At 38.8% G+C, this 18,020-nt stretch overlaps 1 protein-coding gene across 1 annotated transcript; it reads left to right on the top strand.

Annotated features, from left to right (window-relative positions):
• Window positions 1-1,572: 1,572 nt before the first annotated feature.
• Window positions 1,573-17,780, top strand: LOC130916049 (F-box/LRR-repeat protein 3-like). Its single transcript, XM_057836423.1, has 6 exons — window positions 1,573-1,869; window positions 9,325-9,520; window positions 13,785-13,949; window positions 14,024-14,146; window positions 14,694-14,865; window positions 15,740-17,780. Exons 2-6 carry the CDS (start codon window positions 9,326-9,328, stop codon window positions 16,378-16,380), a joined length of 1,296 nt encoding a protein of 431 aa, XP_057692406.1. The 5' UTR covers window positions 1,573-1,869; window position 9,325; the 3' UTR covers window positions 16,381-17,780.
• The last annotated feature ends 240 nt before the right edge of the window (window positions 17,781-18,020 follow it).

The raw sequence follows: 18,020 nt of genomic DNA, 5'->3' as shown, positions 1-18,020 counted from the left end.
TCAAATATGTATGTAAAATGTCAAAGTATACAAAGATCAAAATGTAATTTATTGCTATTTTTTTCCCACATCAAATGTGAACAAGTAGTAAATTCCAACATCTAAACAATGGCAATGACATTGTGTAATGGTAAGCTTTTGGCAACAATTACTTAGAGAGTAAACACCCAAGTTGCACAAGAATGCCTTTAAAAGTAAGCCATTCCTAACATATATCACATTACTACACTGCAAAAACACCTCCTTAAAACTAGCAGAATTGGACAAAACTGTTGATTGCGCACATTTGGAGGCTAAATCAAGTATATAATTATCGGATTGCATTATTGGTTGAATTTCGTTTTATCTGGATTATCTGTGTGACGTCATAATTGCCATTATCGGCCGATAATTATCGGTGACCGATATTATCGTGCATCTCTACTCAAAATCACCCAGAAAGTGGAAATATGCACCCCCCGCCCCACCCCACCCCCCACATAATGACCAGGACAGTTTCACCGGAATAACTAAAGGAAAAAAGCAAGCGCATGGAAAAGCATTGTCTCTTCAGGAGCGAGGCTACAAATGCAATGGTTAGCCTCACCCCTGAGGAGACCAGTCCCTCTCGCACCCGTGCAGCTTGCAGACAGGGGGAAATGCATCAATGCTGAACGCAAGGCAGGATCACAACACATAGTTAACTGGAATATGCTCTAGCACCCCCTCGGCCCTTGTGAGGATCAGCAGCACAGAAGATAATTGTTATATGAGTTGGTCGTCAAGAGAAAAAAAATTAGGGTATGTCATATTTTAATATGCATCACTTTTACTCACTACAGTAAATTACATAAGAGTATATTTCTGTATTTTGTATTTTTCGTGGGATTGACAGAAATGACATAAATCTAATGTTCGGGTCGAACTAGAAAACGTCAACATTTTCAAGTTGAAAATGATGATGTTGGGTTATTTATTTATTTTAACACAATGGTGGGTCATTTTGAGCCACGCACAACAGGGGAAGGTAGCATAATAGTGTAAGATCTTTTTTCGTGAAGTTAAAAAAATGACATTCACCTAAAATGTGCTTTCTGTTTTGTATCATGTGGAAACTTTGGTTTACCTGTTCTGGAAATGTGATTCTTCCCATAAATTTAGGCAAACTATCTGCAGTTTAATTTTGGAAAATATCTGCCTTTGATCTTTGAATCATTTCATATAGCCTATAAGGGAGAATGTTATTTTGTGAATCTGATTTTATAAATAAAAAAATAGAAAAAAAAGGAAATTCTCCAAAACCCCATTTTATTGCCTTTAAAAATTTCTTCATTGAATTATTATTTTTTTAAACCCGTGGCATATTGTTCTCAATATTTTTTTGGGATTATTTTGTGTTAATAATTTTGTTTTCTTTATAATTATTTGTAATATGTCTTGAATGTGTGGATATCCAGTATATAAGTATGGTGTCTTTGTGGTATTTGAAAATAAATAAATAAATAAAAGCAGGCGAATTTCAGTTCAGAAAAATAGCGCCCCCGGTTGACCTTTTGCAAGAAATGCAGATTGGTCGGCTCGCTCAGGCGATCAGCCCTTCGCTGCTGCTTGCCTGCATCACACAAACGCCATCTTTAGCTGACTGACAAACTATTGAAGCAGCGCAGTGAGACGAATCTGGGTCACGCGTTCCAAGACGGAACCGCGTCTTGAAATCTGCACTCTTCTGCTACGAGCTGATATTTATTTATCAATCTTTCGACCAATCTTGCCGTTTTATGTTCCAATGTGTTTGAGCGGAGCAGCTCGAACGCAGTTTTGTTGTGTAGGTCCCGGTTGACGCCGACTGGTAGCTTTTTATAAACAAACAGCCGATTGAGGTGATATCAGGTAAGACGAAGACATTTAACAACTCTTATAGGAAACAAAGGTTGAGGCGTTCCACATGATCGTTTAATCGCAGCCCTACATTTTCGGAAACGTGCTAGCTAATCTATCATGGTTTGGCTAAACTCGGAGCTAACTCGTGTTTGTGTAGTAAGCAAATTACCGCCGGTGCGGTCAATTTTAGCCAATGCAAAACATCATCCCAGAGTCACAATTAATTGCATTGTTGGGTTAAGTTTTGTATGAAAACATGTTTGATGAGTCTAAGCTTATGTGAAGTTTATGAATTAGTCATGAGACAAGTACTTCTGTTTGTTGTGGGACAAGGAGGCGTGTCCACTCGCTCCAATGTGATCATTATCAGATGAGTGCAGATAAATGTCAACATTTTATCAAACCTATATCCTTTTCCCAAACAATGTTAGAAAAATTACTTGAGATTAAAAAAAAGAAGTAATTTGTCTTAGTGGTTATATTTCCTCAAAAGTATTTGTGCAATTTCATGAATTGCACTTGCAAAAAAGAAATTGCCCTACTGTAAAACTTTGAACACTGTCAAATAATACACATTTTTAAGCGGGTATAATGAGCTGGTATTAAAGTACAAAAGTAGATTAGAGTACTTTTTTTAACTTTATATTTGTTGGACTTCAAACCAGCTAGTTAGCATTCTGTTGGCCTCTTACAGATTCGAGATAATTTGTACAAAGACATACTTGCAAGGTTTTTCAACAAAATGTCTTCCATAACAGATAAAGGTCTTCTTGCATCCAAATTCAAAATTTCTATTCTTTTATGTGTAACGAGTCATAATGACTCTGTGACCTGGTCGAAGTTTGGTATTTATGCGGTTAGTCGATGGTAATTGCCTCTGAAAGTCAAACATCATTGCAAACAAGTGATTTTGAAATCTATGATATAATGTAGGGCTGCTGCTTTATTATTCAAGTGCCTGCCTACTCATATCTGGAGGGTTCATTGAGTGGCATTGTGGTTTATGGTTGCATTTATTTGCAAAGCAATGCCTCACCTATCAAACTCCAAATAATTTGAGTGGTAAACAGCTTCACTTTGTAGGCATTTTTGAACCAGAATTGTGCTATATTGGATATAAATGAGCGTTTTCACGACGATACGTTGTCAATGGGAGTATTTGTACGATATATTTAACGATATTACAAAGTCCGCCACAATTGTTTGATTCAGGGGCCTTTGATTGATTTAATACAACATTATGCACACTATTAACACAATCAGTTCAATTTGATCTAAAACAACAAAAATACAAAATATTTAGTCTTTTTTTAACAATCTTGCTTGGCGAAATGTTTCAGACATTTTTTTTTTTTTTTTTTTTTTTTTTAAACTGTGTTTCTAAAAGATGACAATGTAGAATGATGTTTTGCATTTTAATTGGATTGTTGGTCAGCCAATTATTGTATCTATCCAGAATGTATTTTTTACTGCTAATATGTATTTCCCACTATGGAGCTGCACATTACAGCTTCTACCATGGACATTCTGGTTATAGTAAATTCATACTTTTTCGATATTTCTATATTGACGAGAACTGGATTTAACAATGAACTTGTGGTCATTGACAACAAAATGTGCATGAGAGATTAATGGCGCAGGTAAAATCTCACATCAAATAATCAAAACCCTTGGCTGCTGAGTAGGGCTGTCCCAAACGACTAATTTCCTCCCGATTAGTCAGCCAACTATTTTTACGATTAGTCGACTAATCTAATTTTTTTTTTTTTTTTTTTTTTTTTTTTTTACTACTTTATTAATGATTTTTTTGTTGAAGCTTATTAATCCTCAAAAAACATTTTGGAACACCTAAATTCTTTAAATACATAACATAAATATCAATAATAAATCACAAACAATGAGGTCAAATGCTGCTGGCATTAACTAGTGCAAAAAAAATGTAAACGGAAACACTGTGACTTCAAATGATTTGCAATGTCCTGGACAACCATTTTCAGAATACTTTGTGTGAGTTCACACGCTTTTTCTGGTGTGCATTCTGCATTTTTAAGGGAGTGGGAAAACTGTTCAACTTTTGTTTGTTTTAACCTGAAAATAGATAAAGTAGAGGGCACACTGAAATATTACCACAATTATTTTGAATGAAAGGCACACATACTCACAGTAACAAAAATTAAATATATAGTATTAATTTTATAGTATACTACTATATGTATATACACAGTAATACTTTGTAATATAAAGTAACTAACATTACTGCAGTCATGGATTACAGTAAGCAAGCCAGTGCTGTTTTCATGTATATTTTTATTATATTATGTATATACAGGATATATGTATATATTTTCCCCAAGTGGGAGCTTCCATGATCCTAATAAATTTAATAATAATTAAAAAAAAAAATACAATTATATATATATTAATTATTTTATTAAACAAAAATGCACGTTGATACGACGCACATAAAGGCAACTTCCATTTAAAAAAATCATTAGAAAGTTGTATGGACTTATAATCCGCTAGCTTGTTGTTTCTTAAAATTACACTTTGGTGACGGCGCTTCAAGTGTTTGTTCATAGCCGACGTGCTACCGTGGTATTCGAGCTCATCTTAGCAAAGAGTACTCACGGTGGCACCCTCCATATTTTCCTTGAAATAATTCCAGGCTCTGGCTATTCTGGTCCGCTTTTTTGGCTTTATGCCGGTTTCACGTGTTACCAATTCTGCCCTTCTAGGTAATTACGGTGTTTTCAACTCCTCGCCGTAGTGAGGAGTGGACCAGCGATTCACTTGGCTCGTTGTCGTCGGTTCGTCCGATTTCCTCCTCAGGAAGGCGGCGGCGTGCATAAAAACACCGAGAGGCGTCGGATGGCTCTTTATAGATACTTTTATTGACCAAAACAAAAACGTGAGGGATGCAGCCACTCAACTCCGCGCTACCCGCGAACTTTTCCAACTCACCAATCCAATCTCGCTTTCTCTCTCGCTTGCCCATTTTCTTCCTATTTGCTCAATCTGACAATGCCGGTCACATTGAAATAACAGCGGCCCCCTTGGGGGTGCCAGTAACAACCGCTAGCATCGTGAGCGCCCGCCATTCTTAACTTTATCCGCATGTAATTTTTTAAAAACCCATCATTACCTGTCGACGGTATGTTTTGCCCGTCGACGCATTTACGTCATCGATGACGTCGACAACGTCGACTAGTCGGGACAGCTCTACTGCGGAGATATAACCAACAACCAACCAGAACAAAACTTAAAATCTATCAGATGAGCCATCAAATCAGAGCAAAGCCTAGTTTCATGTTGCATAGTAATCAGTAAGATATGTAGAGAACTACAAAAAAGAACAACTAGAATAACTTGCAAAAAGGACAGGACATTCTGGGCATTTTCGTCACAAATTATCTTTTTTTCCCCTTTTGTCCACCTTAGATTGAATAAAAAATAACCTACGAGCAATATTTTCCACCATTCATCATCATCATGGCTGTAATCGTGGCTTTTTAGTTATTCATCGGAGAATGCAGATGGACAAAACATTTTTGGGGAGACAGACAGACAGACAGAAAGAAAGAAAGAAAGAAAGAACAGAAGTGATCCATGAAACATGAATGAATACGGATGCTCCTTAATGCAAGCAAGCTTTGCTATTGCGATGTGACTATTCTTACCAGAGGACACAGTGTGATGGGGGAGACACCCATCAACCGGAGGACGGGGGGGTTTCTGGTGTTCAAGTAGTGTTGGTAATGTGAAGCGGGGGAACAATGTATCAGGACAAATGTTTTGTGATAATGAAAGCTACCACAAATTATTTTGCACACCCGGTTAAAGGTCACCAAAGATGATATATTTTTTCAATGATGGAAGGTGATCTTTACAAAGGTTTCAATGTTTTAATCTCTGTAAATTTCATGAATCAAACTGTGCTATGGCATTGAGATAAGAGATAAGTTTAAGTTATTTACAATATATGGGCCTTCAGGGCTGTTACTATATTGATTGAAAGTTAATACAGTAAATTAAAAACTGAACAGTACAGAAATATGAACTCTTGCTTTTGCACAGTACATTCAGCCATAAATCAAAGGTCATGTGTAAGTGTAGAGATAGTTATTGCGGTGAAGAAAGGCAAAAAAAATAACTGCCTCTCAATTTTGAGACCTCGCCGGTCTGATGAAACCAGCTTTGTTTCATGTACCATTTAATCACTATAAAGGATTGTGCTTTGTTTTTGACAGCAAATACATGATCACAACTGGAAGAAAATAATTAGTTTACACTTTTTTGGGAAAAGTAACATGAATAGAAGCAAATGTTTATATTTAACAAACGGGTATTACTACTCATTTCCAGTTGAGCTTCAAATATATAAAAAAGTATTATGACAAAATACAACTCAAACTAGGCCTGCAAGCAGGACTGAACGGGCCCTCGCAATCTAGTGCAACTCGGACGTCACGCAACTCGGACAGTGTGCAGGTCAGGGTGGTGGCAGATCCTCCTCTCTAATCATCTCATTAGAACCTAACATGCTCGAAAGTCGCCTCTTTACATTCACACACCTAAGAGATAAAAACCCCTATTGGAGAGAGTACTACAAAAAATGAGCCACTGCTGAGCTGTGCAGCCAAGCCCTTATTCAAAAGCTGATCCAACTAACTCCCTCGGCGAAAAGGTCTCAAATTTGCACCCTGTAAATCGATAAAAATTTCATATTCGATCCAAAATAACCGATTTCCTGTTGGGTTTGGAATATGGGTGTAAATACTTTTTTGGAGCGGTTTTGGACAAGGTATAGACTCCCCAAATTTCATCGCGCTACGCTGACAGACCCTAATGTTATAGGCCAATTTTAAAATTTCAAGGGGGCGCCACCGAGCCATTTTGTTACATTTTTTTGCAATGTTGCAAAATTATCGAAATTTACAATTTACCAAAATGAATCTTCTAACTGGGCCAATTCGACCAAGTGTGCCAAATTCTGTGGCTCTATAAGCTGCCTGAGTCTCTGAAAAAAAAAAAAAAAAATTCCTTTTAATGGCGAGCAAAGAGTCGTCACGGCAACAGACAGAGACATGTGGACATGGGCCGTAAAATAAGTATTTCAAAAGGTCTTGAAACTACAATGACCAACCTGAAAAGAACTGGACATGTATTGGAAAAACGAGTGACTTTCTATTGCCACTAGTTGGCGCTGTAGGGTTGATGCAAATGACCCCTACAGGAGCCTTCAGAGTATGACTCAACAAGCACGAGATGTTTGGCGCAGATATGTTGTAGATCTTCCAAGTTATGACTGTTCAAAACTTGTGGTGAGACGAAATGGCTTCAGTCATGTTCACTTCTCCTGTTGGACCCTTCTGCTTCAACCAAACCTCAGTATTTTTCATCAGGCACCTGAACACATGTCTTATGGCTCCCCTGATGCAGGTTTCAGGTGAATAGATTTTTTTTCCTTGGAGGAGGAGCCTGTTTCGTAAAAAAAAGGCATTTCCTGTTCCCACTAGGGGGCGCTAGGCCTAATAGGTAATATTTCAATGGACTCGTGTTAAGGGTGGGATCTCGCACAAACCTGTCAGATATGAAAAAGATTGAACGTTGTGTCAAGGAGCTATTAGTCATTTACTAAATTTGTCATTTTGCCGAAAAAATGGCCGACTTTGGCACCACGCCCAGGTCAGACCCATGAATGAAAACGCACCATTTTGAAAATTTTAGATCTCCTATGTCTCCTGAATAGTCTCGCCAATTTTGAAGATGATCCAACTAACTCCTTCTGTGACAAGGTCTCAAATGAGCACCCTGTTAATTCATAAAAATTTCACGTTCGATCCAAAATACCCGATTTCCTGTTGGGTTTGGAATATGGGTTCAAGAGACTTTTTGGAGCAGTTTTGCACAAAGTATCGACTCCCCAAATTTCATTGCTCTACGTTAAAAAAATCTAATAGGAAACGCCTTTTTGAAAAATTCAAGGGGGCGCCACTGAGCCATTTTGTTACATTTTTTTGTAATGTCGCAAGATTATCGAAATCCACGCAAAGCCGCATGTATGTGCAAAATTTGGTGAGTTTTCGTGCATGTTCAGGCCTCCAAACGTAAACTGTACTACAAATGGATAAAAATTTGACATTCGATCCAAAATACCCGATTTTCTGTTGGATTTGGAAAATGGGTGCAAGATACTTTTTGGAGCAGTTTTGCATAAGGTATGGACTCCCCAAATTTCATTGCTCTACGTTGAAAAAACCCAATAGGAAAGGCCTTTTTAAAAACTCCTTTCTGTCGCCACTAGTTGGCACTGTAGAGTTGATGCAAATGACCCCTACAAGACCCTTCAGGGTATTACTCTCAACAAGCACGGGAAGTTTGGCGCAGATATGTTGTATATCTGCTGAGTTATGACTGTTCAAAGTTTTTTGCGAGACCAATTGTTGACGGTCATTTTCACTTTCCTGTTTGAACCCCTCCGCTTCAACGAAACCTCAATATTTTTCATCAGGCACCTGAACACAGGTCTTAAGGCTCCCCTGATGCAGGTTTGAGGTCAACAGATTTTTTTCCCTTGGAGGAGGAACCTGTCTCGTAAAAAAAGGCATTTTGTGTTCTCACTAGGGGGCGCTAGGCCTAATGGGTAATATTTCAATGCACTCGTGTTAAGGGTGGGATACCGCACATACATGCCAGATATGAAAAAGATTGAACGTTGTGTCAAGGAACTATTAGTCATTTACTGAATTTGTCATTTTGCCGAAAAAATGGCCGACTTTGGCACCACGCCCAGGTCAGACCTGTGAATGAAAACGCACCATTTTAAAAACTTAAAATCTCATATGTCTCCTGAACAGTCTCACCAATTTTGAAGATGATCCAACTAACTTTCTCGGCGAAAAGGTCTCAAATGTGCACCCTGTAAATCGATAAAAATTTCATATTCGATCCAAAATAACCGATTTCCTGTTGGGTTTGGAATATGGGTGTAACTTCTTTTTTGGAGCGGTTTTGGACAACGTATAGACTCCCCAAATTTCATCGCTCTACGCTGACAGACCCTAATGTTATAGGCCAATTTTAAAATTTCAAGGGGGCGCCACCGAGCCATTTTGTTACATTTTTTTGCAACGTTGCAAAATTATCGAAATTTACAATTTTCTGCACGTATGTGCAAATTTTGGTGACTTTTCCTGCATGTTCAGGCCTCCAAATTGGCCGTTTTCATTTGCCTTTGCACGCTTAGTGCTCGGGCCCTAATAATAATCCTTTGCAAAACAATAGGGCCTTCGCACGCCTAATTAATATATAAAATGTATAAATTGTATGTATGAAATGTATAAAATGTATCAAATGTATAAATATTGTTATATAATGTGAAATCCATCTGTAAAGCATGATCACATGTGTGATCAAGAATCTTTACATAATTACCACTGCCCCCTCAATCTATGTATCCTCCAGGATGAAACGTGGTCTCCAGGGAACTAAGCAGGAGGATGGGGGAGGCACCAGCAGTGGATCTCTCAAGCGGTCTAGCAAGCAGAGGAGGGAAACCGATCTTGATGAAAGAGTGGTCCACTGGGAACATCTGCCCCAAGAGGTCCTTCTCTACATCTTCCAGTACCTGCCTCTGCTGGATAGAGCTTATGCTTCTCAGGTAAACATTGTAACAGGTCAAAATTCAGCATACTCAGTGAGAAAAATACTCAACAGGAAGCAGTGGTTTACCTCTTTTAAACAGTAGACTTCCACATATTTGAGCCACTGCACTCTGTATTAAATGAACAGAGTGAGAATGGGTTCAATGACTGAAATGAAATTCACCTTATCTTGATTAGTTATTAAATTCACTGCAGTTGAAAGAAAGGATGTTCAAGACAGAAATGTCTTAACATGCACAGGACTTGAAAAAAATCACTAAAGGACTGAACATATTTACATTTACAACTAGAAAATTCAAATTGGAGAAATTGTCAGGAGATGCTTTGGGCTGATGGTCGGTAATTTTTTCCCACTTCCCATAGGAATCTGAGGAATCTAGGAATCTGTGGAATTGACTTATATAGCCGTCAAAGGAAGTGATGGATATAGCAGTCATTTGAAATGACACATACTGTATAGGCATTGGTGATTTTTTTGAAAGTTTGAGGTGAAAATGAATAGAAGGGAAAGGAAAAAATGTGTGGGTGGGTGTTGAACGTGCCATTGGAAATGAACGGGAAAGTTTTTCTCAAATATTGGCTTTTGAAAAAGAATGGGTACTTCAACTACAAGTACTTGTATGTGTACTTGAATGTGTACATGTATTTCTATTCGTACTTCTACAAGTACTTGTACATTTACTTCCACTTATAGTCCTACTACAAGTACATTTACGTGTACTTGGACGTGTACTTCCACATATACCTTTAGCTCTACACAATTACTTGTATTTCTACTCCTCCTTTTACTAACAATATATTAGCCTGGTTCTCCTTGATTTCCAGAATTTCTCAACATATAAAGTGAATCGGACAAAAAATAAAGTACTCGATACATTTATTAAAGTAGAAACTTTTTGCCATTGAAAATGAATGGAGCTTTTTTTTTTTTTTGGAAGGAATATACACAAAAAATAACCTCACATTTCAGAGGTGGCAAAGATGCTCGGAGCCTATGGAAGGGCATCCAAGCTATCACTGATTACAAACCAGCGCAACGAAGCTGCGAAAACATCACACCTCTGCTGAACGACCTGAACAGCTTTTTCGTACGCTTTGATGGACAAAACAACATGCATCCACAGAAAACGCCACCCCCGCTCCATGACCGACCACTGCTCCTGCCTCTTGCCAGCGTGAAAAGAGCACTCATCAACATCAACTCTCGCAAGGCAATAGGCCCAGACAATATCCATGGGCGAGTGCTGAATGACTGCGCTGAGGAACTAAAGCACATCTTCATTGATATCTTCAACACCTCACCGGATCAAGCCATTGTCCCCTCTTGCCTCAAAACCGCTACCATCATACCCGTTCGAAAAGTCATCACCAACCAACTTCAATGACTACCGCCCTGTAGCACTGACTCCTATCATCATGAAGTGTTTTCAACGGCTGGTCATGTCACATATAAAATTTACCTTCCCACACACTCTTCCAGTTTGCATACAGGGCCCGATGCTCCACATATGATGCAATATGCTCTGCCCTCCACCCAACCCTCACCCACCTGGACAAGAGAAACTCATATGTGAGAATGCTGTTCATAGACTTCAGTTTAGCATACAACACCATAATATCCCAACAACTCATTAGCAAATTGGACGAGCTCGGTTTATCACCTCCCTCTGCAACTGGTTGCTGGACTTCCTCAGCAAGAGACTGCAAGCAGTATGTTTCGGCAACAACATCTCTAGCACCATCACACTCAGCACAGGCGCCCCTCAGGGCTGTGTTCTGAGCCCCATGCTCTTCACTCTGCTTACACATGAATGCAAAACAACTTACAGCACCAATCATTTGGTAAAATATGCAGACGACACCACTCTGGTGGGCCTCATTACCAATGGCGATGAGACGCACTACAGGACTGAGATAGACCTCTTGGCAATGTGGTGCAGACATAACAACCTCCTGCTGAATGTCAACAAAACAAAGATTGTTGTCAACTTCCGGAGAGTAACCAGCACAAAATTCCTCTGCGTGCACATGGATGAGGATCTTTCTTTGACCACCAACACCACATCATAAGCCAAGGAAGCATAGCGCGCCTCTATTTTTTAACGGGCATGAAAATGGGTCAGGGGTTAAAAAGGTGAGATGGGTGTGGAGGAAATATGTTCCAGTAGGGCTGTCCCAAACAATTAGTCAGCCGACTATTTTTACGATTAGTCGACTTCTTACTAATTTAGCAATGAAATTTTTGTTGATGCTTATTAATTCACAAAAACACTTAAATTCTTTATTAAAGTACAAATAAACATGTAAATAACAATAATTAATCACACATAAACAATTAGGTCAAATGTTGATAGCATTTACTCGTGCAAAAGAATGCAATGTAAACAGATTCAGAACACTGACTTTGCCTTTCCAACATTATTCAAAACATTAAAAAAAAAAAAAAATATATATATATATATATATAGCATTGTTATTATAGTATACTACTATATTAAATAGTATTATAAGAATTATAATATTCAGTGCCAATCATACTTTTCAAAAAAGGTGTCATTTTAAACCCATTCTTAGTGTAAAATCTGAATTCTGTAGTATTATAGTATTTACATAATATAGTATTAATTCTGAAGTATGGGGGATTGACTCCAGAAATTGTTATTTATATGAACGTAGCGTGCTTTCATTTTGATATGTTCACTGGAAGTACGTTCGTTAAACTGCTAAAAGCTTCACACTCCACAAAAAAGTGCTTATCGTCATTGATTGTGGTGATTTTTTTTTTTCTTTTCATTTTATTTGTTTGCAAATGTTGTTAACCCCCCATTAGTCTCAATGTAGCAGTGCTAACGTTTATACATGTAATATAATTGTTTCCTTATTTTGTATGTCTGAACTGTAATTCTACAGGGTGTTGACTACCAATAAACATCTGTAAAATGAACAGAAGTCTCATATATTCTCTACACGCATGCACAAATATATGCATGCACGCACGCGGTGATAAAACGCAGCCGTGAAAATTATAGTCCTCATTTTTATTTACCTTGCGACAAATGGACTCATTGCATATCGCGACAGGCTTAGCAACTTCAATAAAACATGTCGTTAGTTAGTTAGATGGAATTACGACCCCCCCCCCACCCCCTTAAAAATGTTCTCCTCGGATCTACACAATTCACGTAGGTCACCCCTTTTGACTTCAAAATGGCGAATTTCGCTGAAAGGTGAATAATTTTCATACCTGCTTAAGGAAACTGAAGCACGCTAGTGCCTCACACACATCATGGCCAAGTTTTACAGAGGGACCATTGAAAGGATCCTCACCACCTGCATTGCTGTTTGGAGAGGGAGCTGCACGGATTACAACATGAGAGCCCTACAGCGTGTAGTGAACACTGCAAGCAAAATCATCAATGCCTCCCTGCAGGATATCTATACCACCCGCTTCACTCTCAAGGCTGTCACAATTGTGAGAGATGTGACACACCCAGCGCACAACTTTTTCAGCTTGCTGCCCTCTATAAGGAGGTATAGGAGCCTTCGGTCTCGAACCACCAGACTGACAAACAGCTTCATCCACCAGGCCGTCAGGATGTTGAACTCCCTCCCTTGCCTCCCATGATTGACTTCCACACATACACACACAGTCAAGCACAGAGCACTTTTAATATTTTGCTTTCTTATAAGAACTACTGGGGCCTTGCAAAACACAACAATGGACTGTCTCAATTGTTGCCTGTCACTACATCACTTTATTATTATTATTGTTACTATTCATATTCGTGTTCCAATGTATGTATGTCTCACTTATGTGTCTTTCATAGGGATATAGAGAGAAACGCAATTTCCTTTTCTTTGTATTTATGTGCATGTGAAGAAGATGACAATAAAGCTGACTTGCTGACTTACTTAATAAAGTACTTGATACTTTTATTGAAGTAGTAACTGTTTTTGCCATTGAAAATGAATGGCGCTTTTTTTTTTTTTTTTTGTCGAAAAACCTGCTTTTTTGCTGTGACTGTTGGAGGTAAATTCGAAAGGGGAGCTGCTTTGCTTGAATTTTTTGTGTATGTTGATATTGGAATACTGTCGATCAGTGAAACTGTTTGCTGGGCAGTGCAATGAAAAAGTATGCAAAAAATTTTATGTGATCTAAAATAACAGTGCTGAAAGAATTGTTTGACTTTAATGGATGGTTTAATTTATGCATGACTTGTACCAAGGCTTAAATGCTAAAAGTAATTTGCATGAATGCAGGTCTGCAGGGGCTGGAACCATGCCTTTCACATGCCGGATCTGTGGCGATGCTTTGAGTTTGAGTTGAACCAGCCAGCTAGCTCCTACCTGAAAGCCACACACCCTGACCTCATTAAACAAATCATCAAAAGACACGCCAACCACTTGCAGTATGTCAGCTTCAAGGTATGTGCCAGCTGTGAGAGGAGGACAGATGCTGTTGAGGATATGCAATCTCAGCTTTGTTTTATTATGTACAGGTGGATAGCAGCAGAGAGTCAGCAGAAGCGGCATGTGACATCCTCTCTCAGCTTGTTAACTGTTCTCTGAAAACACTTGGCCTCATCTCCACAGCTCGGCCCAGCTTCATGGAGCTGCCTAAGGTCAGTGAATACCACATAGATAAAACTGCACAATGGTAGCGTTGTTCTTCCTTTTGTAGGAAATGTTCTTCTACACTGGAAAATGTGTGTTCTCTGGCACAAACACTCTGTTGAGGGGCATTTTAACAGTTGCAGTTATGAGGCAATTTTGCAAGGCATATTGGCTCAACCCATGCCACTCCCCCCCCCCCGACATGAGAAATTTAGAGAGCTCTTCTTCTCTACTTCCGAAAATATAATAAAACACCTTTTGCTTATTCACGGAATTTGTTCCCAGATTATGGGCTTTGCAAGTCACAAAGGAAGTGCAAAGTTGTGCTCATGAACTAACATACTTTGCAAGAATTTGACAGATATGTATGTACCATTCATTCAGACAAGTGAATAAGTCAAAATGCATTTTTAATGGTATGTATATTTAAACTCTTAAGATGTTTCAGAATCGCACAATAATTTAAACAAAGAAATAGCAAAGACAACAGTGACATGGTGTGTGTTTTTTATATCAGTAAACTCATATTTTTCTTTCATTGTATCATTTCAACAGTCTCACTTCATATCAGCGTTGACGGTGGTTTTTGTGAACTCCAAATCATTGTCCTCCCTGAAGATTGATGACACGCCTGTAGACGACCCCTCCCTCAAAGTCCTTGTGGCCAATAACAGTGACACGCTGAAACTGCTGAAAATGAGCAGTTGTCCTCATGTGTCACCTGCAGGTACTGACATCGAGAACAAATTAGGGGACGAGGCCAGGTGATAAATTATCATTACTGTTTGATTGATCTAGAACAATTGTCTGTATTGGTATGCAAAGTTGCTGCAGCAATCCATCTCAGCAAAATCAATTCTGTCTGAACTTTTAACAAATATAATAGGGTTCGACATTAGTGATGGCCTGGGGCATTATCGCATTCTGTTGGGCCACCAAGATTCCGTAGACGCCGGCCTGAAGGCAGTGGTGCAAATCTCCTAAATGAATATGGTGAAAGCAGCACAATCTTAACAAAACAGACGTGTCCCTGTTGGATGGTTGCAAAGCCATCACCTTTCAGTTTAAAATGCCACTTAATTACTGTTCTAATGTGTCACAAAAATTGTCCCTGTATTATTTAAAATTAGAAAAGCGGCATACTACCAACATACCAAGAAGTCATGTTTGTTAAATAAATCATAAAAACCAGAATAAGAAAAAAGCAGGCAATATTTTGCTATTTGAAACTATTCAAAGAGGGGCTTTACCATAACTTGGTTCGCATTAAAGCGAAATAAATTATTGTTTATGAAGGTGTAATGATTGAAAAATTGTAAAGTTGAATTATACTATGAATATACTGGGACAGTATTGGCCAAGTATTATTTTCCACCATTCAAAAGGGCTTAATGTTGGGCCCTGTATACAATAGTGTTTAGCTTTAAAGGAATTCATGTGCATTTATCAACCTCACAGGAGGAAGCTTAAACAAGTGACGAGACTCTGGGTTAAAAGTAGTGGTTGTTATGAAAGCAGTATGACATTTCTTTACTTGACCTCTGAGTATACTGCGTTATGATTGCATCCTTAACATGCTGTGCCATATACTCCTCTTTCAGGCATCCTGTGTGTGGCAGACCAGTGCCATGGTCTGAGAGAATTGGCTCTAAACTACCATTTGCTGAGTGATGAACTCCTCATCGCACTCTCGTCAGAAAAGCATGTGCACCTGGAGCACCTGCGCATCGACGTGGTGAGTGAAAATCCAGGCCAGCAGTTCCATACAATCAAGAAAAGCAGCTGGGATGCCATGGTGCGTCACTCCCCAAAATTCAATCTGGTCATGTACTTCTTCCTTTACGAGGATGAGTTTGGCCCCTTCTTTCGTGATGAACTCCCTGTCACGCATCTGTATTTTGGCCGCTCGGTCAGCAAAGACGTGCTTGGCCGTGTTGGGCTCACCTGCCCTCGGCTCGTTGAGTTGGTGGTCTGCGCTAACGGGTTACGGCCACTAGATGAGGAGCTAATCCGCATAGCGCAGCGCTGCACACAACTGTCAGCCATCGGCTTGGGAGAGTGTGAAGTGTCTTGCAGCGCCTTTGTGGAGTTTGTCAAAATGTGTGGAGACAGACTGACCCAATTATCAATCATGGAGGAAGTCCTGGTTCCAGATCACCGCTATGGGCTGGACGACATCCACTGGGAGGTGTCGAAGCATCTTGGCCGCGTCTGGTTCCCTGACATGATGCCTACCTGGTAAAGCCGTGCAACAGTTGGAAGCTGCACAGAGATTTGAGTGCAAGTACGCATGTGTTGTTGAACAGCCATCATTGTTTGCTTGGTATTGAAAAAATTAAATTTTAAGGCATGGGGAAAAATGCCATTTATTTAGATTCTAATCTAATCATGCAGGTTCCAAAAGAAACATGTAAAATTGTTTTCAAGTCTGCCATGCTGTTCTTTGTATATATTTTATATGTATATTTATATATCTTGTTTTTGTTTTGACAAAACATTAAGCACTTTGGTCTGAACAATTTACAGATTTGTCAGGTGTTTTATTCCTGCGGATTTTAGGGATGACACTTTCTGTGGGGAGCAACAGAATCTCACCTTCCCCTGGAAATGAAGGGGACAGTATGGCAGTTGCATCATGTACATCGTGTATTTATTGAATAATAAATAATAATCCTATTATAATTCCGTTAGGTTGGATTCCAAAACTATTCTGCTTTTAATTTCATTCAAGTACTATACACGGGCAGTTAACCTTTGTAATTACTGCATCTAGGTGTATATGGATGTGCAATGTGAAAGAATGCTTTTCACTTTTAATGACCATCAATAGAGGACATGAAAAGTTTGCATATTTTTGTTGTTGAGGTTAATACTTCTAAGAATGTTTTGGGATGAACTGGAGTCAATTTGCGTGGTTAAATAACATTATGAAGACGATAGATAAAACTGATCACATATATGCATTTTTTTTAAAAACAGTATTTCTTGCTTGAGGAATTCATCCGCATGTGCTTCAACAGAGGGTCACAACAATTTTTATCTCTTAAGCTTCACTTCGTATACAATATTTGGCCGTTTTTATCATCTAGGCTTCATCTACCAATGAATTCTAAGTTATAATAAATCCCAAACATAAAATAAAGGTCATCTTAAAGGGCACTTTTAAAATATGTGATAGCCAATTCATACGACAATGTGTGTGCTCCATGTGTGAAATACTGCATTGTACAATAAGAATTCATGCTTGAGAACTCTAGGACCTTTAAAATGTACAATAATAGTCATCAGTATGTAAGTTTGTAAAATACATTTGACACAGTGTTTATAACAGGCCTCTCTGACAATACTATAGGCCTACTGTATAAGCAGCCTCATCAGAAGTCAAAAGTCATAGTAAGGGTTGCATTGTATTCAGGATTATTCCCCTTACTTGGTGCCACTGTAAATATGTGGTTACAATTACAGTGAAAATAATGCTGACTAACAAGTGGAATATTGTCATGTTTCATGTTTTTTCTTGACATCAAGTGGGAACAATACTGGATTAAGTCTTAAAATGCACACGGCATGTCTCATGTTTGTGGACTCACTGAAGGATATCACCCTTGGTCTTTTCATCAATTAAAGAATCCCTTTAAATCACTTGACTAATTCTATCATCTGTACGGTGTGGCGCAAGCGTGGCCAAACCATTCCACAAAGGGCCACAGTGGGTGCTGGTTTTACATCCAACCCATCAAGAGGACAATTTTTCATCAATCTGGCATTTTACAAGGGCAATCAATTGATTCCAGTTAGGTGCTACATGTTTCAGTAGAAAACTCAATCGTTACAGTAAATTGTCCGTGCTGGATCGGTTGGAACAAAAACCTGCACCCACGG

Source organism: Corythoichthys intestinalis, chromosome 1 (genome assembly GCF_030265065.1).
Source record: "Corythoichthys intestinalis isolate RoL2023-P3 chromosome 1, ASM3026506v1, whole genome shotgun sequence".
Classification (NCBI taxonomy): domain Eukaryota; kingdom Metazoa; phylum Chordata; class Actinopteri; order Syngnathiformes; family Syngnathidae; genus Corythoichthys; species Corythoichthys intestinalis.
This window is presented reverse-complemented; position numbering and strand designations above follow the sequence as displayed.

Coding starts and splice junctions, on each gene's coding strand:
- LOC130916049 (XM_057836423.1), top strand. CDS start 9,326: ATGAAACGTGGTCTCCAGGGAACTAAGCAGGAGGATGGGGGAGGCACC. Junction 14,147..14,693: donor GCTTCATGGAGCTGCCTAAG/GTCAGTGAATAC, acceptor TCATTTCAACAG/TCTCACTTCATATCAGCGTT. Junction 14,866..15,739: donor TCCTCATGTGTCACCTGCAG/GTACTGACATCG, acceptor CTCCTCTTTCAG/GCATCCTGTGTGTGGCAGAC.